This window comes from Podarcis liolepis (assembly GCF_965112155.1).
Source record: "Podarcis liolepis genome assembly, chromosome: 3".
NCBI classification, from domain to species: Eukaryota; Metazoa; Chordata; class Lepidosauria; order Squamata; family Lacertidae; genus Podarcis; species Podarcis liolepis.
This window is the reverse complement of record NC_139557.1, coordinates 49,290,477-49,313,152: the sequence shown is the minus strand read 5'-3', so window position 1 is coordinate 49,313,152 and position 22,676 is coordinate 49,290,477. Positions and strand designations below refer to the sequence as shown.

Here is a 22,676-nt window from a genome sequence, read left to right as displayed (position 1 = left end):
AGCACTAAACCAGAAACTCTAGGCTCAGATGTAGAGGATGGGATGTGCACACAGAGCTCTGGATAAGCAAGAAGAGCCCAATTCCAGTAACTGGAAAAGTGCCACATGCAGTGGATACGTGGGTGCACAAAAAATCTATTATGGTGAACAGACACTTTAAGTCAGTGTGGCTGCCTTTGTTCACTCACAGTTCTTTGTGCACAGCAGAACCCAGCAGGGACTGTCTGTTTACATATTGTCTCCCCACATATTAGAAAAGGTGGAGAGTGGGCGAATTAGTTTCCTGAAGCTCCTTTATAGAGGTTTTCTGTAAAGATCTGAGCAGCATTAATGTCTATTTTAACCAGATTTGTGGTAAGCACACTTGTGAGACAGATGTTGATGTGGTTTATTATGTTAGGTAATGTTTGAAACTCTGAGACAGAGACGTTAATAAATCCATAATGAGAGTCGGTAGCACAACTCCTACATATAACTGGTTTATTACTTTGCGAAAATACAACTTGTTTATGTAAGCTAATATTTCAGTGAAGTGGGCACTTTTCCAGTTACGCATGCAGTGTTGCTTTTCTGGAATGGCGAAATAGCTTGGAGGGGGCAAGCAGATTGCCATTTCAAAGATTAGTAGATGGATTGCTTTTGTGATGACAGTGCAGTAGAAAGAAGTGAAGCAGACAACGGACGTGTCACAGCTGAACAGAGCAAGTAGCCCTGAGGGTGGCAAATGATATCAGGACTTTTTGAGCTTTATGGATTAGCACCCTGATGGGTTTGCCCGCTGATGGACTTCAGACACTTCAGCTATGATGGCTTTTCTGTCCAGTGGCAAATGATCCTGACAAGAGAGGGAACAATGCAGTTTTTCCCTTCAAGGGGAGGGCGACAACCAGCTTTAGGTAAGCAAAAGTGTGTGGGGAAGGGCTAGAATTCCTCACTTCCGAGGTGTCTTCCTGCCTTCGTCAGAGAGAACAGTTTTTGGCACAGCTCCCATTTTTGTTTGGCCTGTTTTTTGGCATAGGCTTATCTGCCTATGCAGATGGGATATCATCGCCAAACTTGACACGAGGGCTTCCACAGATGTGCACAGCAGTTTCCCATAATGTTTGAGTGTCAGGTGCCATTTTGAACCAAGATGGCGGACCAAAAGGTGACTCTTGATTTTTACCTGATTTTTGACGTGATTGGTTCAAACTCACAAAGTGCACTACCCACTTAAAAATCACTCCCCCCCCCCTCTGTTTTTAAGGATACTATGCAGGGCTGGGCACTCCCTGCTAGTATATAATGTAACACTAAGAGTATTTTTGTGGCACTTTAAAGTCTAACAAATGTATTATAACATAAACTGAAACAGACAAACATGGCTTCACTTCTAGAAATACAATAATTGTGATTATAATAATTTTATTATTTATTTTACTTTTAGTTATTAAGCATGTGTGACAAAATCTCTGTATTTTCAGTCAGTATAGTCTCCATTTGGAATTGCTAATTACTCAGGTTGTTGGTTGCCCAGCTGCTGTTCTGCTCACTCTGACATTCCTTCTCCTGATGACTGCTGCTTCACTTGCAATTTTTAAAGGGCCATTGGTTCCTAAATGCTACACGAGATGGAGCCAGATATGTGTATCCTCCCATGGCTCACCTCTGTCTTTAATTCATACTCTGTGATTCCTCACCCCTTTTCTACCTACCACCTGGCAGTATTTTTAAAAAAAAAATACTGTTTTTTTAATGGCGGAATGAAAGAGAGAAACCCAGTACCACTGATGTGCAGCCTTCATAATTGGGTGATAGGCCGAACAGACACTTTGTGGAGTCTATGGGTATCCTTTTCTAGTATTAAAGGTCTGTTTTAATTAAAATACTATAGACATATATCACACATATTCACACACACACAAACACACATACCAAAAAACCATTCCACACATCAGCATCACAATTCTGCTCTGTCATAGTGAGGACAGTACAACTGGGGTGGCCTGGTTTCTTAATGTTTGCTGTTTTTAGGACCAGCTTATATTTTTTTTACATGTGAGACCTTTTGGAATAATGGCTTTTGAACACAAATAGGAGCAGCTGGAATCACAGGAGGTCCTCTGAAGACCCCGACATTACCAAGAAAAGTTCCCCATTAAAAATGTTACATCTGAAAAGAAAAAGCAGTTTTTATAATACTTGTATTTTCTTCCATCATAACTAGATGGAGAAAAACCCCAATGCTGAGCGTTTTGCACACCCACAGAGCTTCGGGATCAGAATATTTGCCTTTGATCGACATTTGGGCAGGGACCTGTAGCAATACCAGAATACATCAAGAAGCTATTGCTAATAAAGAGGAAGCCTTGTTCCTTTGCTGATAAATCTCTTGCAGCATTTCTCAGTGGCACAGCTATGCTGAAAGTAATTTCTTTTATTCACAAGGTAGAAAGGCATGCCCTATTTAAAATTAGATTCTTGTCCCCCCTTAAACGAACTACAAATGGAAATATAAAAATGTCTGTGTCTTTTTTCAAATGTAGCACAATGTACCCAAAGGTTGGTAGTGGTGTTCGAGGCTGAAGATACTTAGGAAAAACGTCTAGCTCTCCATAGGGAGCTGAACATCCTTTTCATATGCAATCATTTTTATAATCTGAAGTCTTCCTTATTTCACACTGTGTTCTCCCTTTACGGATTCATCTTTATAGTAGAGTGGTTTATGTGCCCCAGAATAAAGTGTTACATCCCACTTGATTGTATATTTTGGGAGGAATTCAGCAGTGCTCTTATGAACCTTCCATCTGTCCAAGCATTGCAGCTTGCCAGATAGAATGATCCTCTCTCTCCTCCCCCTGCATACTGTTCTGGAGGTTCTTCCGGGCACCCTATTGGCTATTTCAGGGGGTGAGGGGGAGGACGGCATTAAAGGCCCATTGTGCAAGCAGACCCAGCATGCCTCATGCTCATGGAACAGATAAGGGGAATCCTGCCCCCAGTCTTTAGGGCAGAACTCCAACACTATCTACTCCCTTGCCCATCCCATCTTTTCACAAAGCTTCTGCCAGATGTCATTCAGACCAGACCACAACATCTAAACATTTTTATGCTTGATTCATTGCACAAAGAGCTTGAGGCAGGATTCAACTAGTTGTTCCATGCGCAAAATGAGGTCTGCTTGCACAACCTAACTTTCTCCCTCTCTCTACCCCCCATCCTCCCCCCCAAAAAAAATGTTCTGGGGGTTTGAGGGGAAACCCAGAACAGTTTTAGGTGGTGTGATGGGCAAGAGAAGGAGGAAGTCATATTGTGTGACTGGACCTCATTCCCCACACTCATGCCCCACTTAGCACTGTGCTGAGTTCTACCCTCTGCACGCACTCTTTGTGGGTTTTCTGTATCACTTTGTCATATGGAATACCATTATACCTGGGCAGCTAAGTGGTAGAGCTCATGCATTCTGTTGCACCCAGTCCCATGTACAGTCCATGGTTTCTCAAGGCAAAAGGATTGACTAGAACTTGGAGAACCACTGACAGTCCTAACAGGCAATACAGTGGTACCTCAGGTTACAGACGCTTCAGGTTACAGACTCCACTAACCCAGAAATAGTACCTCGGGTTAAGAACTTTGCTTCAGGATGAGAACAGAAATTCCGTGGCACCGGGAGGCCCCATTAGCTAAAGTGGTTCCTCAGGTTAAGAACAGTTTCAGATTAAGAACAGACCTCCAGAACAAATTAAGTTCTTAACCCGAGGTACCACTGTACTGGTTCTGATGGACAGGTAGACAAGCCTAATATAAGGCAACTTTCAAGGTTCCTGCTTGTGACACACTAACAGGTGGAGATGGCAGATTACTAGTTACCAGCGTATTCAAGTAAGCACTTCACAAAAAAGTCATCTGTACCATTCTGCAAGCATGCTCATTCTCCTGATTTGCCCTTTGTAACATGCAACTACTTTCTAATGCTGCTCAAACCCCAGCTAGACGGTGTGTTAGATTTGTGGCTACAACTACATTTCTCCTCCTCCTTTTAAATGGCAACCAAGGGGTCCTAATTTGGACCGGGACGATAGAGGGGAGGGAGGTGATTTATACAAAGAAATGTGAACGTTCAGTAAGTGCTAAATAAGAGCAGAGTACGGCGCCTTGAATTTTGGGAAAGGTAGTACAGTATTTTTTGCTCTATAAGACTCACTTTTTTCCTCCTAAAAAGTAAGGGGAAATGTGTGTGCGTCTTATGGAGCGAATGCAGGCTGTGCAGCTATCCCAGAAGCCAGAACAGCGAAAGGGATCGCTGCCTTTGCTGCACAGCGATCCCTCTTGCTGTTCTGGCTTCTGGGATTCAGATTTTTTTTCTTCTTGTTTTCCTTCTTCAAAAACTAGGTGCGTTTTATGGTCTGGTGTGTCTTATAGAGCGAAAAATACGGTATATATTTTATTATTTTTAAATTACGAATGGTAATTTAAATCTAATATTGCCAAAAAATGACTCCTTTTTTAAAGTATGTTGATTTCATTCTGCCTCCTTTCCTTGTGAACCCTCTCCTACTTTTTAAATGACAAAATTGTTTAATCCCCTTTTAGAATAAAGGCTTTTTTATTTCAAAACTATATATGTTCTGGTTGATTGAAGCAGGCTTTTTGCTTAGAAGTATGCACACTCTTCCATTTATTTTACTCACTGTCTGAAAAAAAAGCAGTGTTAGTAGGCCTAAAAATGAAATAGTTAAATTAATAGCTATGCTGAGGTTTATTGTTGTACAACTTTAAAGGGCTAACATAAAAAGAAGAAATAATGTTTTTCTTTGGATCCCTCATCAATCCAAAACAGTTGAGCACGCTGAAAAGGTTATTTACTGCTTGTTGCTTATGTGTTTTCATGGACTGGTCCAACAGTGTCACCTGCAGGTGAACAAAATGTGTTTCTTAATTCTTGTAGTTGTTAATCCAATATATGATGCTGTAGAAGAGCTAATGTTTTGTAAAATAAAAAAGGTGAAATGATTTACTTTTCAATTCAGTATAGCCCAAGCTAGCAATGTTTTTGTCTACAAACCTTTCATCCACCTTTTCTTCATCTCCACGTTGGTTAAAAGAATGTTTATAGTGAATTCAGGGTGAATTTCAAATAAAGCACACAGTACATTAGATTAAGTTAGTGACACTTCCCCGAAATCAGGAATGAGGGATGTGTGGTCTTCTGAATATTTCTGTACTATGTCTGTCACCCTCATTACTGGCCATGCTGACTGCAGCTGATGATTGCTGGAAGTCCAACATCATCTGAATAGCTCCCCATCCCTGCTCTGAAAGTTTACCTAGTCAGTTTTAGATGTGATTTAATATTTGTAAAACGTGATGATAACACACTAATAGTCTTGTATTAATTCATGCAGGCAAACATTTTGTAGTGACATTTCATCATCCGATAAGTATTTTCTATTTTTAAAATCTTATTAAATGTTTATATTAATGCAAAATCAAAATCTGTTAAGGTTATTTTTTTCAGAGTCAGGCTTCATAAATGGAAAGAGAACCTTTAGGAAGATGCTGGGAAAACCTTTTGCTTCAAAATTCTCGATTCTATTATCTCTGGCTTACAAATGGTCCTTGTCATGCTTTTTGCATGGTGCTGCTGTAGGATTGCTGCAGGATTTGGGAAATCAGAGCGGTGATTTCCTATTGCCCTCCACAACACAGCATTGAGACTGCAGATGTCAACCACTGGCAATGCTTTGAATAAGCTATTTAGCAAGTGCACCTGCCTCACAAAGTTTTAAAATGTTTTTCACTTTGAAGCCTTTTCTCTTGTAACTGCTTACTATCTCAAACTTCAATTTGAATTTCTAAAATCTGTTCTGCTTTCCACATAAAAAAGAGAGAGATCTTGCCCCAAGAGGGTGCGTCATCTGGTGGGAAATGAAGCAGAAGAACAAGATGAGAAGAGGCATAGCAGACCACCTGTCCTGTGGACTAAAAGATGCTCATTCTGGCGATCATTTGCAGAGTTGCACCAAAGCGGCTTCCAGTTCAGTGCTCTGGGTGCTAGTGGAAAGCATTTAAAGGCAGAATTCCTTTTTCCTCCTTGAAAAGTAGCAATAACAAGAATAACTAGCTGCCCTCCTTGCAATGTTTTGCCAGATATGATTGCAATTAGTGCTTGTTTAATAAATGGCCAACTTGTTACTACTAGACTTATTAATAATATTTTTACAGAGACAGATGTGGAATACCTAACAGTACAGCTGCAGGGCTTTCTATGCTCATGTGTTAACTGCTTAGGATATGGTATACTGACTGCTGTGGCAAAGTGGTGATAGTGTATGCAACTTCATGCCAGAATTACAACATTACATTATTTGTTTTTTAAGGCAAACACTGGGTATAATGATCTGTATCATTTTAAACTGCTATAACAATAAAGCTTTACTAATTTCCCTTTATATAATTGCTTTGTGAATCTGTTAATGCTTGATTGCATTAGGGTTTTTTAAAAATCTCACCAAATGATGACCCTTTTTACTGTGCATTGAGTGCAAATATGATTTTTACAACATACTGTTCATAAAACAAATAGGACCCACTTATGAGAAATATTTCATTACTTGTATTAATAACTTTAAACATTGTAGAATTCCCAGAGTTGGTTATTGATTTTTTTTACTTTTGCAAGATTTAATAGCTTCTCATAAAACCCTTTTGTGCAAAGAAATCCACATATCTGTAAAACTACTGTATAACTCTTTTGTGCTCCCCCCATACAAAAAGCACTATAAATTTAAAAGGATAGAAAAGCAGTCTTTATAGGTAATGCAAATGATGCATTAAGCTAGATTCTTTTCCTAGGCTACAATTTAAAAGTACTCTGAAGTCCAATTATCTTTGATTTAGCTGTAAAGATTTCAGAATAACAGCTGTGCTTGTTGAGTGAATATTCTTGAGCAGAGAAATGGATTTGAATGGTGAGAAATGTGGAGAGTAGGGGAGGGATGACAAAATGGAAGTGGAGGAACACAGTAATGCTTGCTTTCTTTTTGTTCTTTTTCTAAAAAACAAAAACATTCTGTCTTTTAGTGTGATGATTATATAGAATAAGAAACAACACCGAGGAATCCAATAGTACTTAACATTTAATCTAAAAGCAGAAATGAAGAACAAATTGGGTATTATATATATAACCATAGTATCAGTGCATGCAAAATGACTTTATAACAGTTTAGTGTACTGGGCTTTCTTTTGAAATTCATGCAGAATAATTTTGTTTGCCAACTCAGTAGCCATCAGATTGAATTTACTTCAGCTGCTTAATTGAAACGCACAAATTAATCTTTACCTCTCAGATGCTAAAAGCCTTAAAAGTAAAACGCTGTTGTTCCCAGCGTGATTTTAGTCCCTGTTTGACCAACTTGCAGGTAGGGAAATCAGCAATCTTTTAATTTTGATTTCTGCTTTTAAGTTAGAAATGTGTGCAATTTGTACGTGATGGAAGTTTAAATGGGAAACTAAAGTCTCTATAAAGCTAAGTAGTCTAAACACTGTTTCTGCAGATTGCATCCTCCCGCCATTTCTTTGCTTTCAGAAGGTCTTGATGGGAAGACTCTGCTGAATCAAAGCAGCAGCAGCAGCAGCAAGGATGAAGGTGATCTTCTGCATCATCTCCCTGCTGTTCTGAAGTCTCCCCAAGCTATTGAGAGCAGAGGTTTTTTTGTCGGGAAAGCACCAATGATCACCTTGATGCCTGTTCTTCTGACCCAAGCCTGAATCAAATATGCTGAATCAAATAACATTCTGTCAGCTAACCGATACCAACTGAATATAACCCCGAGGCACTTGTTTTGCTTGCACAATTTTTTTCCTTTGTTTAGGTATTTTGATTTTGTTTTCAGTGTATCTGCTGAATTGTTGTTGGGGTTTTTTAAAAAAACCAACAACAACACCAGTTTGATTTTCCAAGGCTTTGAGGTCTTAGTGTTTTGGGAATGGTGTAATTTTGCAGGAATGAATCCCCTTCACTGATTTGTCTCTGATGAAGAATGAGTAGGTCATATTCGAGAATGAAAGAACCATAGAGCTAATTCATATGTTACATTATAGAGAAGATGGGGGAAAGCAGAGGGACTGTTTTCCCTGCATATGTTGCAGCATGCAAAGGAAGAGACCCTTAGTTCACATTTGCTGAAGTGATAAAATTCACAGGCAGGATGGAGGCAGGGTTTTTAGGGGCAGATCAGGAAAAGGTAGTGCTTAATCCCTCCTACACTTGCCAAGTCTCCTCTGAAATTAGCTCTCAGAGGCTCATCCTCCAGCTGGGCTTAATTTGCATTTCTGAACTCAGTTGGCACAAACAAACAAAACTGACTAAAAACAGTTAAGCATTTTACATATCTGCCAATCCTTTATTGCAGATATCTCCCCATCCCCAACACACTCCCAGCCCATTACAAACAGGGGGGTTGGATCACTATGATTGTCTTGCAACATGTAGTTTGACTCTGTGTACTAGAACTTAGGTCTGAAATAAAGCAGTGGGTCGGGACTGCAGCTTAGTAGCAGAGCATGTGCTGTTGATGCAGAATATTTTTAAGTTCAACCCTGTTATCCTGGTTGAAAGAGTAAGTTAGCAGGCAATGGAGAAGCACTCTGCCTGAGCGAGACAAATAGTCTATCATGGTCATAGAACAAACATTCTCTTCCTCCCTAGAGAATGAAGGAAGAGTATGTGATGGAGACTTAATTGCACTATGTAGCTGCCAACAAGCTACCATGCTGGAAAGCCAAAATGCATTTCCTAGATGTAAGGAATCCCCTCTGTGAAGGCAGGATAATAGGATGGTCGGATTTCTTAGCTGTGCGTGTGTTCCATCACAATCAGTCAGGTCCCTGTGATGTACAGGAAAAGGAAAACACTTGGTTTTTGTTTCATTTTGCTTTATATCACAATTTTTTTTCATATTTCAGAATTGAATATTTTCTTAACAAATTGTCAATCAGCTTTCACTACACAGAGGTAGGGAATGTGATCTAGCCAGAGGGACAGCTACTCACCTTCCCTAACTCCCATGGGCCATTTTGGTAGGTGAACATTGTCACATGGTTTGAAATAAAGCTGTGCAGGCAAAGGCACAAGGGTTTTGTAATAATTTTATAATGTGGCTATTATTGGGGAAATATTGGAAAACTAATAAAAATTATTCCTCCCCCCCCCCCGAAAGGCACAAGGGTTTTGAAGATGCTACTGATTGGTGGTACCTGCATACCTCACTTTCAGCAGGGGGTCATGCCTGTGCCATACCTGAAACTCTGTATGACATCAGGTGTGTGTGGTTTATGGCCCTAATCTGGCCTGCAGCCTGGATGTTCCCCATGCCTGATTTATACTTCACACTTTGACAGAATCTCCTGTTAAAATGGGCAATGAAATGTGGGGGGAAAGAGAAAAGTATGAACAGGATTGCTGTGTGCTAATGAGGCACGCTAGCTGAAAGTTGTCATACCTGATTAAGGAGCTTATTGGCATCAGTCAAAGCTGACACTGGAGTATTGGAGTTGATATAACCATGATTAGTGAAATGAATTAGAGCAAAGAAAGCAGGATAATAATATGGAATTTCTCTCCTGTTTAAAACATTTAAATCATTATTTAAACTTGCAGACTGAGAAGCTAATTATGTATTTTACAATACAAGTGTTGGATTTCACAAAGCACACAGCCTGTTCCTCCTCTTTTGTTCTGGAGGCTAAAAATGTGCTTTGTGTAGACAGACTTACCCTAGAAAAATGTACTGGAATACTGTTTTGATGCTGCTTTTTATCAGTATACCATAATATGCTTTATTCTGATGACTTTCCCCCATCTTATCCTTCCTTCTTTGCACTTTCTCCTCTCTGCTCCCTTATGTCCTTTTATCTTTGGATATGTTTGCTGATTATTATACAAATATAGATGCAAGCCTTAATCAGTTTAATTCAGTGTTTCCCAACCTTTTTTGGGCAAAGGCACACTTGTTTCATGAAAAAAATCTCGAGGCACACCACCATTACAGCCCCGTGACGTCAGCGCGCAGCGTCACGCCGGGAGGGACGCACGAAAGTGTAAGTTTCAATTTTTTCCCCTCCCCCTTGCCTTCCTTCTGTGCCAACCGCCAAAAAGCCAAGAAAAAAGCCAAGACTTTAGGGCAGCAGGTCGACACGAAAGAAGCTCCTACCTAAGGACAGGTGCGACGGCCGTGTCCTCTTCTGCCACACTTGGCAGCCCTGCCTCACGGTCGTGACTCCCACCCTGATTTCTCCCCGCAGGTCGAGCGGCACAGGCAGCCCAATGTGTCCAGCCCAGACACAAGCCCCGCTTCCCCACTCTAGATCCTGAATGCGACCAAGTGCTCTGGACTCCCGAGCAGGGTGGGAAAGAGGACTCGCATCTGGTAGCCTCCGGGCTCCTCGCCTGCTCGAGGGATGGCATTGCAGGCAAGCTGCCAGCCGTCGCCATCGCCGCCCCCTCATGCGAGTGGACCTGCCCGGAGTGGTGGGCCGGGGGAGGCTCGCTCTCTGTGGGGATGTGGCCCGCACGCGCGGCCCCGCTTCCTCCTGCCCAGGGCTGAGCTCCTTACCCGCGATCTCGGTCTCGTGCACGCGGATCCCACTTATTCCGAAGCTCGCGCCACTAGCCGGGGCTCTCACACCGTGCCAGGGCGAGGCGGCGCGGCCCACTGATGTCATCGCGGCTCGCCGCCGCCCTCGACTTCCCTGTTCCCTCCCCTCCCTCGGGTCGCCGTGGTTACCGAGGACTGCAAGCTGCTCGGGCGAGCGTGGGGCATTAAGTGGGAGAAGGAAAATTAAAATTAAAACTCGCCTGAAGGCCGCCTCTCCGGATATGAAGCTATCTTTCGAATTTTTAAATTTTTCCCGCGGCACACCAGGCAACATCTCACGGCACACTAGTGTGCCACGGAACAGTGGTTGGGAAACACTGGTTTAATTGGTTGGTAAACTATTAAAGCTTATACCCAGTTAAACAACTATGCATCTTCAGCAGAGTCACATTTTGTTACCAATCTTTACTATTCTAGTTCTACATCCACCACAGTTTCTGGTCTCACCCACTTCTGGCATGCAATAGTTGAGATGTCACAAGAAAACTCTGCTATCCTCCGTTATCTTGACATGGTTTTTTCTGTACTGATGGGTTTAAATTGAGGGTGAGCATCTTCCCTGACTTCTGGTTTTATGTGGATATCTGGATGAAGAGAGCTTCAACGTCTTTTTTGTTTTTAAAAATATTTCTGTCGTAATGTTACCGTGAGCATGTTACATGTTCAGTGACATGGAACAACTTTTTCCAGCTCGAACAGAGATAGCTGGTCTCAGTGATCCATTCAGAATACAGCTGTTAGATTAACCAGGAGAGAGCCATTATGAGCACATTGCACTTCACAAGGTATTCTTTTGTGGGCTCCCTCTCTATCTGAAATGTGGCAGGTGGCTACCTGGGAGAAGGCCTTTTCTGTGCTGATGCCCAGCTCTAAAATTTCTCTCCCCAGAGAATGCTAGCCTGGCAATCTGGTGCCTTTCTGCCATGAGGTGAATGCATTTTTTATTTCACTGGGGTTTTAACTTTTTAACTCCAGTTGATCTGTATGTGGATGCTGCTTTTATAAGGGTGCTGTTTTTCACTTAATTTAATGCATTAGTAACTTTATGATGATTTTAACACTTTATTGTAAGTTGTCCGGATAGTGTATTTCAAAGATGGGATATAGGAATTTTGTAGTTACTAAGTGAAATTTTAGGACTCCTGCAAAGACAGCTTCAGTGTGCTATCAGGCTTATTTTTGCTCTTGAATATACTGGGATGGTCATGTGTGCTCCTGCAGTCCAGTTGATTTGCACCCTCAGACTGTCTAGATGGTCATGTAGAATCTGTAGCAATGATCCATAGCTTTTTACAGAAAGACTGTCACTTTTCATGCCAAAAAAAGTTCCCATTTTGGGGAATGGGTATTGGTCATTCTTCCGTTGCACTATAGCACTAGGTTGTCCTGGCAGTGTGCCAAATTAGGTTTGTGTTTTTGTGAAATGCTTCCCGTTAATGCATTCTTGGGGGCAGGGGAGCGGGTGGAAATGGGCAAAGGTTTAGCATAGCAATAGTAGCCTTTACAATACTTTTTTCTTGCATTGCAATCCAGGGTATACTGAGAAGTAAGTCCCACCTCATTCAATGGGACTCAGTCCCAGGTAACACGACATAGGATTGGAACCTAAATATCTGTAGCCAAAGTCTTAAATGTTGCACTTTTGTTAGCTGATATTAATTTTTTAATTGACCAGCGGTTTTGGACTTCTGCACGCATTTATTCTGTGCTTACCCAGTGATGGAACTAGTTCTGGAGTAGTTCCTAATACTAATCTGGGCACCACTGAAGAGGGTGTGGGAAGAAATTACATGGACAGAGAGAAATGTAAGTTGACAGTCAAAATATTGACAGTTAGCCCATTTCTATTTGGCCATGCCCTAATACGAAAACCAGATTGAAATGTCTTGCATGAGTTTCAATTCATTAACCAAATGTGACACTTTATTTCCTGGCTGTTTCTGTGCTGAGAGAACTGAAGTGGTGTAATAGTGATATAAATGAAAACTCTTTGCTATTCTATTGAGAATAGAATAGAAACCATGGCTGTAGAAAGGTATGCTAAAACTCCTTTAAAAATGAAATGGTTTTCCAGTGTCATGAAATGAATATGCTATGACTATCTGTGAAGCTTGCCATGGTCACTGTAAGAAAGAAGAGATGACAAAAATAATTATGATTATCCCAACCCAGCGTGGGCTAGTGGCATAGAAATGTGCACTTCCCATGGGCAACCTATATACCCAGCTTCACTGTACTGCTCATTTTGCCCCAATTGTATTTCCTAGATCAGGGATGTCCAACAGGTTTATCGTGATAAACCAATCAATCAATCAATCAATCGTGGGCTGTCCCTGTTCGATCCCAATCACATTGGCTCTACCTCCCCCTAAAAAAGCTCAACAACTTTGGCTCTTCCTCCTCCTTAAAAGCTCATCAACTTTGGCTCATCCTTCCCCCCAAAAAGCTCAACATCTCTGGTCAATCCAATGGGTAGATTACTGCCAGTTTTTTTTATAGTGGGAGTAGATCACAGTCTCTTGGGAGTTGGACATGCCTGTCCTAGATGAATGTATTGATGTGAGCAGAGATTTGCATTTCTAGGCAAGCTCCTTGTTGTTATACAGGCAACTGCCTATTGACGTGGGTGGTTACATTCCAAGGCGCCGCTTGCGTCAACAGAACGTGTGTAAGCCTGTTGTGCCCCTGCCCCATTCCATCCCTGCCCCATTGCGGTGCCAAAAACTGTGTGCTCATCAGCGGTTGTGGTGCCAAAAACTGTGTGCTCATCAGCGGTTGTATGCATGCTGGCTGCACAAAAATAGGGAGTTGCTTCCACAATGGTACCTCATGTTACGCACCGTCCCCCATACAAATGCTGTGGGTTACGAGCTCTACTAACCCAGAAGTAGATGCCCCTTGTTGCGACTTTTGCCCCAGGATGCGAGTGGAAGTTGTGCTCCAGCGGTGTGGCAGCATGTTACGAGTGGTTTCCTGTTACAAATGGACCTCCGGAACGGATTAAGTACGTAACACAAGGTGCCATTGTACTTGAATATTTTCTTGCAAACACAGTTGGATTCCCCTCACCACATATAAATATTTTAAAAAACCCTTTATTCCAGTAGCTAATTTTAGTAGTGGTCTTGTGCCTACCAGAAATACAGTTGAATTGGAAAGAGAATGTAGAGATTTCCGAATACTTTGAGGACTTGCCCAAGTACGTAGAAACGTATTTACTCAGTCAAGAACTGAGCATTTCTCTAGGTGCCATGTTGAATATGTCAAAAGGAAATAATAAACTGGAGTAGGGTGGTAGACATGGGTATGCTTAAGACCTAACAGTTTGTCACAGGGATGGGAAACACGTGGCCCTCCAGATATTGGACTCACAGCTCCCATTATCTCTAGTCAGCATTTCCAGAGCTTAGGAATGGTGCAGGTTGTAGTCTAACAACTGGAGGGCCATAAATTCCCTATCCCTGGTTTACCATATCCTGAGGGCGGGTTGGGGAAGGTAACGTGAAAAGTGTATCTTACAACCATAATCAATATCCCACTTTTGGAAGCTCAATGTTTTAAATCTAATTCTAAACTGTTTGAAGCTTAAAAGGCCCTTCTTCAGACTTTATATATTTTTCCTTCTCCTCGGCACGCCTCCCATTATCCCTGACTATATTGGCCATACTTGCTGGGACTGATAGGCATTGGATTCAAACAGCAGCTGGATGGCTGCATGTTAGCCACACCTGCTCTTGCCCAAATCTCCTTTCCAACTATCCTATGCAGCAAATGGAGGGGAGGAACAAACAGCCCCTCATTCATCCACCCCATGCCTTGGCACTTAGTGCTACAAGGCAATTGGGTTACAGTGTTAGAATTCTAGGCAAGATGAGCAGTAAACTACTCATCTTGCCTCAGAGATGAAACAACTCACACAACTGCACTTAGAGGAGGAAATCTTCGAACTGTTTGTTCTCCTTTCCTCACAGGAGCCTAAATTCTTAGTCATAAATTTGAAAACGAACAGCATTGTCTAGCAAGACATGCACTGTTCTTCTAACTTTGGGTCCAGTCCATCAGACACTGGCACTGTTTTTCTCCCTCAGTTTGTTTAAATGGTGTTTGTGTCAGAGTCCTATTGAAATTCAATGCTGGAGACTGCTCAGCAGCTGTGCTCAATGTGTTCACACTGTCTTCAGAATAACAATATACAGAACTCCGCATTTAATTCACGTTGTTATTTAGAGTGCCATCAGCAACTTTTAATTACAACATGCAGCCGTAAAAGAGCTTTACGCTTAGCGCCGAATGTGTCTAAATACTTTAAAACTGAAGAAGAAGAAAATATGCATCTGTTTTATTTTAAATTGTGACAGCAGGGCTGTCGTACAAGAAAGTGTGTGATCGCAGCAGTACCAGTTTAGCTTTGGCAAATTAGCTAAGTAGCTTGCGTTTGTAGCATTTCACACCTTTAAATTCTTAATATGCCTTGCTAAATATATTTCATCACAGTTTGCTAATTAATGTTCTATGAAAATTACAGCTGCTAATTTTCGTGGTTGACATGGCTCATTTCAAAGTGGTAATAAGTTACATCTGTAGTGGTATGATGGCATTTTATAAATGCTGGTTGTACACTCACTATTTGGAGTTAGAGTGGGTTCATTAAAGGCCGCCATCATTACATACAAAGACTTAGAAGCCAGTATCTTCCCTGTACACAGTGTATTGTTGCGATTCTCTGAGTCTAATGTGACTAACATGTCCATCTTTTTCCACATCAGGCAACCAGATGCTGGTGACGGGGGATGATTCCCTTTCCCTTGCTTGTGAGAGATGCCGGGACAATTGACTAGCTATGACTGCTGGCCTGTAGCTTTCGGCTTTTGATTTGTTCTTTTGTCACTAGCTATTCTCATTTTCTCAGGCGAGTCAGTCTAAAAGTTAACGTAATTGGAAACCACATTTTCTACTGCATTAAACTTCCGCATTTAATAGGGAAGGGTCAAAGTTCGGTGATGGAGCACATGCTCCCTGTTCCAATCTCTGCAGGTAGGACTAGGAAAAGTGCTTTGAAATCTGGATGAGCTGCTGCTAATCAGTTAAACAAAACTCAGCTAAATTGACCAGTGGTCTGACTCTGACTTTGAAGTCCCTTCAAACCATCCCTGGAATCCAACCATAGCCAAAGCGCCAATGCAGAATAGCTCTAAGAATCTTATGCCTCTTGGAAGTTGTTAGCTATCTTAGCAAGATTGTTAGCTATTGTTAGGGTAGATTGTTAGCTGGCGTGGCTATAAGGGCAGTGACAGTACTTTCAGTAAGGTTCATTTGGATAAAGAGGGATTTGCCTGACAAGTGGACAAAAACAGAAGATTTCTGCCTCTATTTCCACATATAGAGTGTTGCAGCATCTATAAATGTTTTATTAGGTTACATAGCATAGGCATAGAGATTTATTAGCTGTCTTCTATTTTTGAAACACACACACACACACACACGCTGGTTCTGTTTTGTATAGATTCATTTAGATCAGCCTACACATTTAAAAGAGAAGGTAGGGCAACTCCAACTGGTTTCCTTAGATTTATTTGTTTCCTAATTTAAATTTGTATTTATTTTTTTCATTAAATGTCTATACCACCCTTTTATCCAAGGATCACAAGGCAGGTTGCAATATAAAAACAAAAAAATACATAACACGGTAACAAACAAAACAATAACCGCTACCACCTTTAGCAGTATAAAGGTAAAAGTAGTATAGGTATAGTATAGCATTTAGCAGTATAGGTGACTGTGCACTTGCGTATGCTTGTGTGTGGAGAAAGATGCACATCGCATTTTACAGGATCCTGGATGAAAAATTAACACACGTTACACCTTTCAAACAACATTTAGACTTAGCTGATTGTACTAAAGCTTGTTTTAAAATTTGACCATGTTTAAATAACCCCCCAGTTGTATCAGTAAATACATTAGATGTTTAGGTTTCAGTAGAGTGATAATGTGAAAGATTTGTATAATTGTGTGTGTGCCTGTGTGCAAGCATACACACACCAACTTCATTAGAAGTTGAACTTTCAGGACATCCATTCACATTGGTTGGCAGAAGGCAACAACAGAAACAAAAAAAGTAGTACCAACTTACATAGTCTTCTACCACAAAATATGTGATGGAAAAATTTTCTTTAAAAGTTAGCCAGTTACATAAGGGAAGCTATCTGTCAGGGAACTGCCATCGGAAGGAAGGGAGGTGGAAGGGCTCACACAGGTTGGGAGAGACTCAGCAGCTGAAGAGGGAACCAGCAGGGGGAGAGGAGGTGAGCTGAGGGGAAGTGAGCAGGAGGGGTGGCTCAGAGACACCTCCAGTGAGAACAGTGGGGAGGTTTCAGGACCTCCTGTAGGGACACCCACTCCTCGCCGGAAACTGTCACGCAGAGAGTCCAGAAGACGTGTTTCCATTAAGGAGCTTTTATGTTGGAAGAGATTCCGAAAGCAACCACTGTCGGAATCTGCCAGCGACTGAGGGAGCCATGTTTAAGGGGCTCCGTTACAGACAGAGGTTTGCAAACTTGACCAAACTCTGAGGGACTTGGATTTTATGCACAAGCAGCTCATCATCCCATCACACTATCAATGACTATTAACAATAGGTAGTGAAGAATAGTGTCCATGTTCCGTTTCAGTATGCTGACTAGCAAAACAGTTATATCAGGCCCTTCCTCCCAAAGGAGCCCAGGGCAGCAAACAACAAGTAATAAAACAATAAAAACATCTCACCATTGGCAACTCTGGAAGTTGTACTCCAAAGCAAGTGGAGAGCACCAGGTTGGGGAAGGTATTGCTATTATAAAGGCCACATTGAATAAATTATTTAACCAGTAGGCACCATTTTCAAGTGTAGCAAGAAAAATTCAGTCCTAAATTAGCTAATAAACAAAAGCTCATTATATCCCCCCCTCTTTAAGTTACATGAGAATTTGCCTCCTTTTTTTAACATCTAAAGCTGTACCTTCTGTATAGTAGCTGAAGCCTGATTAGAATTGTTCCCATTTATAAAGTAGCTCTTGAATTTGAAGTTATATAGGAAGTCCTGCTTTAATGGGTATCAGTTGGCTTTTCTAGTTACAGAACGAGGAAGGTAATGTTTTTTGCATGTCCTTGAAACCTCAGATTTATTATTTCCAGTCTGGTGATTTATCACTTCTACTACAGGGATGCAAATATACAACAGATAACTTCTCTCAAATCTCAACAATAAGTGCCAGGCAGTGAACATCTAGGAAGTTACTCTGAATTTCTGGTGGACATGATTAATCCTGCAGTGTTAATTCAAGAAATGGTGGCATATTTAAAGAAGTTTATGGATACAGTCATCCTTTTAACTACACACACTGCCCAGTAAGCGTTATTCAGATGTAGTCCTTGCAGGGCAAAATATATCGGATGGTAGGAGGAAATTTCCTTATTAAGTGATGAAGTTTTGTTGGCCTTAATGTCCTCTGGGGACTTGCCAGTCTACCAGCCACAGCCTTGACTGCTAAATTCCCTACCGAAAGGTACAGAGGGATTTCCAGTGCTATGCTAAGGCCAGCTGAGCAGGTCAGTGCATGATGCGTCAGTGAGAGAAGTTCCAGGTGCACAGCTTTCTCAGGGATTAGTGCTGCTGTTCTTTTTAGATAAGAAATAAGACTGAGAGATCTCAGCTGTTTTTAAGTTAGTTGGGGCTGTGGTCTTTTAGATCTGCATTGTTTGAGAGGGGATCTTTAATCAGATTAAAATCTACTTCCCTTCCAAACCTACCAAGAAGCTGGTCTCAGAATGATAGTGTTGCCACACTTTGCTTTGGATGTCTGCCTCTTACACATCTGCAAAGTTCTTCTTATTTGTGAAGGAAGCTCTTTTGAACAGTGTTCGAAGCTCCCGTTGTTCTAGGTGCATTTTGTGGCAGTGACTTTCATTAGGACAAGCAGTTTCTAAGCTGTGGATGCAGTACTGCGCCTAAGATTTCACATTAAAACTGCAAAATGGAAGGAAAGGAGGGCCTTTTTCTGCCTCCCCACTTCCAGCTACTTTCTGAAGACTGGAAAAGAGACCCTCTTAAGAATATTAGGGGGGTGAGCAGGGTTAGGACTAGACCATGTGAAAAATTAACAGATATTTTAGATGCAGTTCATTTATTTTCATCTTATAAAAAAGTGCGCCTAGACATTCCGTTGTTGCCCCCATAATCTAGATTTAAGGTGCAATTTGCTCCTAGCCTTCATATCTCAGTTTCTAACACTGCTTTTGAATAACTCAGAAGTTTTAGCTGAAATGTTTTGCTAAGGCAACGTGGGAAACTTAAAGTGTGGAGACTGAATTCTGCCCTCTAGGCCTCTCCCCAGGCCATACCTCTTACTGACCCTGCTCCACGCCTGGCTAGAATGTGTCCTTGGATTGTGCTGATACTTCTTATGTGCTTGAATGGAGGTAGGTAGGGTGTATGGCCTGAATATAGCCTACTGTAGAAAGGTAAGGGCCACATTGGATAGCTCAGAATGAGATCAGAGGAAAGTGTTTTGAGTCCAGGGTGCTTTGTAACACAAAATGGCAGTGGAATTCTGCGCTGGCAAGAATAAGCTTGTCTTCATTGGTTTACAAACTTGTTATTAGCCATTTCTTTTTGTTTTTTTATTTTGTTTGTTTTTTAAAAAAAAACCAGTAAAAAATAAATAAAAATGTGTCTGCTCCTTTTGTCTTTGTCAGATGCTTGTGACCACTCCAGAGAAATGGGATGTTGTGACAAGGAAGAGTGTTGGAGATGTAGCCCTCTCCCAACTTGTGAAGCTCCTTATTCTTGATGAAGTGCACCTTCTACATGAAGATAGAGGACCTGTGCTGGAAAGTTTAGTGGCACGCACCTTACGTCAGGTATGTGCAAAACCCTTTTTGGAGGTGCCAGATTAAACATTAGAATGCACATGGAGAAGTCAAATAATTCTAGTTGGTTCCTTCATTGTGCCTAAGCTGCCTCCAGAACATGTAGCTGTCAATTAAGCCCAGAATGTCCTTTCTCTACCGAGATGCTGACCCTTCTGGGGTGGATCTCTTTTGATTATACTTTTGGTTTTTGACTTCCGTCGACCTCACAGTGGTTCATTTCTTATAACTAAAGCAATTTTTCTGTATTTCAATAGATTCCTCATCTTGGTATAAGGAGACATTTTCCTACTTATGGGTTTATTCTAAACGCAACCAAATCTTGGTCATTGAACCTTGACTCGATAGGTAGATATTTAGGTATTCCCATTCCTTCTGGACTATTTTATTTGACTTATTCCTTAAAGCTTCAGTCAACTTAGCAAGTTCCAAGTACTCGCTCAGCTTCTGTAGCCATTCTTCTCTAGTTGGTATATGGTCACCCTTCCAGTACTTGGCTATTAGTACCCTAGCCGCCATCACTACATAGAAAAAATAGTTTTAATCTTTCTTTTGGGGTATTGTCAGTTAGAATCCCAAGAAGGAATGATTCCATTTTTTTTGTGAAATGCGATTTTTAGTAAATTTTTCATTTCTTCGTAGATCGTAAATCCCAGAATTTTTTTTATTTCTGGGCATGACCACTACATATGAAAGAAGGTTCCCACTTGTAGTTTACATTTCCAACATTTGTTAGTATGGTTTTTGTTGATTTTGGCCAATTTTGCAGGAGTTAGGTACCCTAAGTATTTTTTAACAAAAAACAGCTAGCCTTTTGCTAGGCTATCTGAAGCAGACAATTTATTCCTATCTTGGAGTTATAGGACCATATTTAAAATTAAAAGGGTGATTCCTGCAGTCTAGTACAGAGGGCAGTATCCAGTTAATTTGTTCCATCAGTGCAATGATTTATGCTTGTGCAATCCAACTTTTCCCATCTTTTTACACCCCCCCCCCCTTTTTCCAATAATCTGTTCTGGGGTTAAGCACTCCTCTCTGTTGGTGGAGTTCCATTGGGCAACGGTAAATCCTTGCACTGACAAAACAAGGTACTTAATGCTGCTTTGGGTACAACCCAGGATACAACTCACAGTGGTGTGTACACCATCATGGCATATAGACTTATCACATACTTCAAAAATAAATTTTTAAACATAGTTAACGGTACTAAAAGTAGTTGGTTTTAATATTCTAATAACAAACATTGGGAGTTCAAGGCATATAATTCTTAGGTTACTCTGTCTAGATTATACCTTACATCAGACAACAGGTAACTTGTTGGCAATGAAATATAGTTGGACTGCTAATGCCATTGCTCCTGGCCCACGTGTCTAAGGTCCAAGGGCGATGGGAATTGTAGTTGAATATCTGGAAGTATTAATACTGTGGTTGAAATTCAGTGTTACACTGTTACAAATGTTCCATAGCAGCTTGTCAGCTGGATCCATTCCCTTACCCTGTGTACTATTCTGGGGTTTTCCTGATCCCTCTTACAAATTGGGGAGGGGGCGTTGGGGTGCTCAGGAGAAGAAGAGAGGGGATCAAGCCCCATTGTGCAGGGCTTCCACAGAAACCTGTCTGTAGTTTCAGTTCTTGACACATGGAACCCTCAGAAAGTGTTGAGTCCTCTTACAATATTTAAACATTGGTTAAGAAACATTAATGTAATTATACACTGAATATAGCACAGGTGTGAAAATGAAATCCTCTGGTCGAAGATGTTAGCTAAAGTGGTGCTTAAAATTTTCAGCAATTCTTTGTTCAAATATTGGAAGAGTAGCAATACTCAAGGGTTTGGGTTTTTTTGCATTCTACTATGAATTAGAGCAGTATATGAGATGATTGTGGGGGTTAGAGGATAGCTGTCTTTTTGATGTGCTTTGCTAAGCTCAGATTTTGGTCCCTTCAACTCAGGGGTCAAGTTACATATCTCGCAGGGTAAAAGCTGATGTGACCTTAGCTAAAAGGGTATAAAACACGAATGCACATTATGCACTTTGTGAATTCTAAAGGTTCCTTTTACAAGATATTTAAATTGAATTGACAAAACTTTTTTTAGTGGAAAAAGGCTTTGAGCTTTGCTCATATGCTGTGGATACAACATCAAAAGACTCTTCTGAAACTAATTGTAGCTTTGATGTTTAAAATTGTGCATTCCTGAAAATAACAGGGATGTAAGATGAAAATGCTTAAATGTTTAAAATAGAAAAAAAGTTAAATAAAAAAACCATGCAGTTCAGTAATATCTACTTAGCAAATTAGTGCACTTTAAATTTCTAAGTTTCTGGTCATCATTTGGCTGGTGCATTGATGACTACCTTTTCTGACTTAGACATTTTGTCTAAATTAGTGATGGTAAAAGTCTCCCACCACCCACTCCCCCCCCCCCTTCTTAGTTTGAAATTGGCTTCTTTTTCCTAAACTCTGTTGCAGTAGCCTGGGAGAAAAACTCAGCATTTTTTGTGAGCTCTGTCCAGGTTTGCAATAAGAACAAAGGAGTTCCATATCAGCCCCCTGTACCCCACACCAATTCCCAAATCTTACCCTTGAGAAAGGGGGAAAGATTTGTGGTGGTAGGGGTTAAGCAGCAATGGTGAAAACAGAAGCCTTCCTCTTTCAGATATTTATCTCTTCCTTTCCATTGCTTCAATTTTGTTAAGGCAGCGAACGCTTCTGATTATAGAATCATAGAATTTACATCTACTTTGAAGCCCCGTAGATTCACTTTTTTTGTAGGGTTTTCTATTCTCTAAATAGGCACCTGCACCATTGTCCCTTTATTACGCTGCTTCTCTTTTTGACTTCTCCTGCGTTCTCCCTCATTAGTGGTGTGTTGCTGCTGTTCATTGCATTACTCATTCAGCGATCAATTTGTCAAAGCTAGCAGGTGTCTCTGGACGTTGACCCCATAAGAAACCCAGAAGCGGTAGTGTGCTCATTGAAATAGGACATTCAATTTGTATTAATTTCAGTGCAAATGCTGCAAACCCTTGGTGTGGAATCCAATGTAGCACTATGGCAATCATTCCATCAGTGCAAGGATTTCTGCGTCAGCAATGGAATGTTTTTAACTTCTTGTCCCCCAACCCCACCCTA

The 22,676-nt window shown here is 41.0% G+C and overlaps 1 protein-coding gene across 1 annotated transcript in view; it reads left to right on the top strand.

Annotated features, from left to right (window-relative positions):
* Window positions 1–22,676, top strand: part of ASCC3 (activating signal cointegrator 1 complex subunit 3) — a 211,899-nt gene that overhangs the window by 53,814 nt on the left and 135,409 nt on the right. The window contains exon 11 of the mRNA XM_083497618.1: window positions 19,368–19,532. Coding sequence (XP_083353744.1) covers window positions 19,368–19,532 — 165 coding nt within the window. The remainder of the gene's footprint in view (window positions 1–19,367; window positions 19,533–22,676) is intronic.